Source organism: Apaloderma vittatum, unplaced genomic scaffold, assembly GCF_000703405.1.
Source record: "Apaloderma vittatum isolate BGI_N311 unplaced genomic scaffold, ASM70340v1 scaffold30815, whole genome shotgun sequence".
NCBI classification, from domain to species: Eukaryota; Metazoa; Chordata; class Aves; order Trogoniformes; family Trogonidae; genus Apaloderma; species Apaloderma vittatum.
The window spans coordinates 285-1769 of record NW_009718175.1 but is presented as its reverse complement, the minus strand read 5'-3'; the positions used below and the strand labels follow the sequence as shown (position 1 = coordinate 1769).

At 53.3% G+C, this 1485-nt stretch overlaps 1 protein-coding gene across 1 annotated transcript in view; it reads right to left on the bottom strand.

Annotated features, from left to right (window-relative positions):
* Positions 1 to 1142, bottom strand: part of LOC104274515 (chromodomain-helicase-DNA-binding protein 8-like) — a gene marked incomplete at its 5' end in the record, with an annotated part of 1731 nt that extends 589 nt beyond the window's left edge. The window contains one exon of the mRNA XM_009870165.1: positions 923 to 1142. Within this exon, the coding sequence (XP_009868467.1) occupies positions 923 to 1142 (220 nt within the window). The remainder of the gene's footprint in view (positions 1 to 922) is intronic.
* Positions 1143 to 1485: the final 343 nt, after the last annotated feature.

Here is a 1485-nt window from a genome sequence, read left to right as displayed (position 1 = left end):
AGACCATGCGTGGGTTGGAGAAACTTTCTAGGCTCCATCCCACGTGTTTTAGAAGGTCAACCAAGGTCAGAAGGTCCACCCAAAGCGTGGTGGGCTTGGAGAACCTTCTCGAGATCCACCCTATGTTGGTCTAGAACGTCCATCAAGACCATGGGTGGGTTGGAGAACCTTGCTAGACTCCATCCCACATGTTTTAGAACGTCAAAAAAGGTCAAAACGTCCAAGATCCACCCTATGTTGGTCTAGAACGTCCATCAAGACCATGGGTGGGTTGGAGAACCTTGCTAGACTCCATCCCACATGTTTTAGAACGTCAAAAAAGGTCAAAACGTCCACCAAGAGCGTGGTGGCCTTGGAGAACCTTCCTTTCTAGGCTCCATCCCACGTGTTTTAGAAGGTCAACCAAGGTCAGAAGGTCCACCCAAAGCGTGGTGGGCTTGGAGACCCTTCTCGAGATCCACCCTATGTTGGTCTAGAAGGTCCACCAAGACCATGGGTGGGTTGGAGAACCTTTCTAGGCTCCATCCCACGTGTTTTAGAAGGTCAACCAAGGTCAGAAGGTCCACCCAAAGCGTAGTGGGCTTGGAGAACCTTCTCGAGATCCACCCTACGTTGGTCTAGAAGGTCCACCAAGACCATGGTTGACTTGGAGAAGCTTCCTAAATTCCATCCCACATCATTTCAAAAGGTCCATCAACCTCAGAAGGTCCAGGACGACCATGGTCGCCTCGGAGGGACCTCCTAGACTCCCCTCAATGTCATTCGAGAAGGTCTCCAAGACCACGGTTGGGTTGGAAACTCCTCCTAGGCTCCACCCCACGTCATTTGAGAAGATCCACCAAGCCCAGAAGCTCCACGGTTGGCTTGGAGAACCTTCTGAAGCTCCTTCTAGAAGGTCCACCACCCCCTTTGGTGACCTCACCTCTTCTGGATGAGATAGTCCTCCAAGATATCGAGACAACGGACCATTTGGGAGAAGATGAGGACCTTGTGGCCACCGGCTTTGAGCTTGGGGAGGAGTTTGTCGATGAGGACCAACTTGCCGGCCGAGCGGACCATGGCCTGGAGGTGAAAGTCCGCGGGGACGTGGTGGTGCTGGTGACACGAGTCGCGGAATTCCGCCAAGATCTTCTCCTCGGCACCTGGAAAGACCAAAGCGAGAAGGTCCATCAAGAGGTGGACCTCAAGCCAACTCCATCCAAGGTGGTTTTGGAAGGTCCATCAAGACCAGAAGCTTCAGGAGGACCACGGTTGGCTTGGATGGACCTCCTAGACACCACCCAACGGCGTTTGAGAAGATCCCCAAGACCATGGTCGGGTTAGAGAAGCTTCCTAGACTCCACTCAACGTCATTTAAGAAGGTCCATCCACCCTAGAAGCTCCAGGAGGACCATGGTGGGCTTGGAGAACCTTCTCCAGCTCCACCTCACGTGGTTCCAGAAGGTCCCCAAGACCATGGTCGGGTTAGAGAAGCTTCCTAGACTC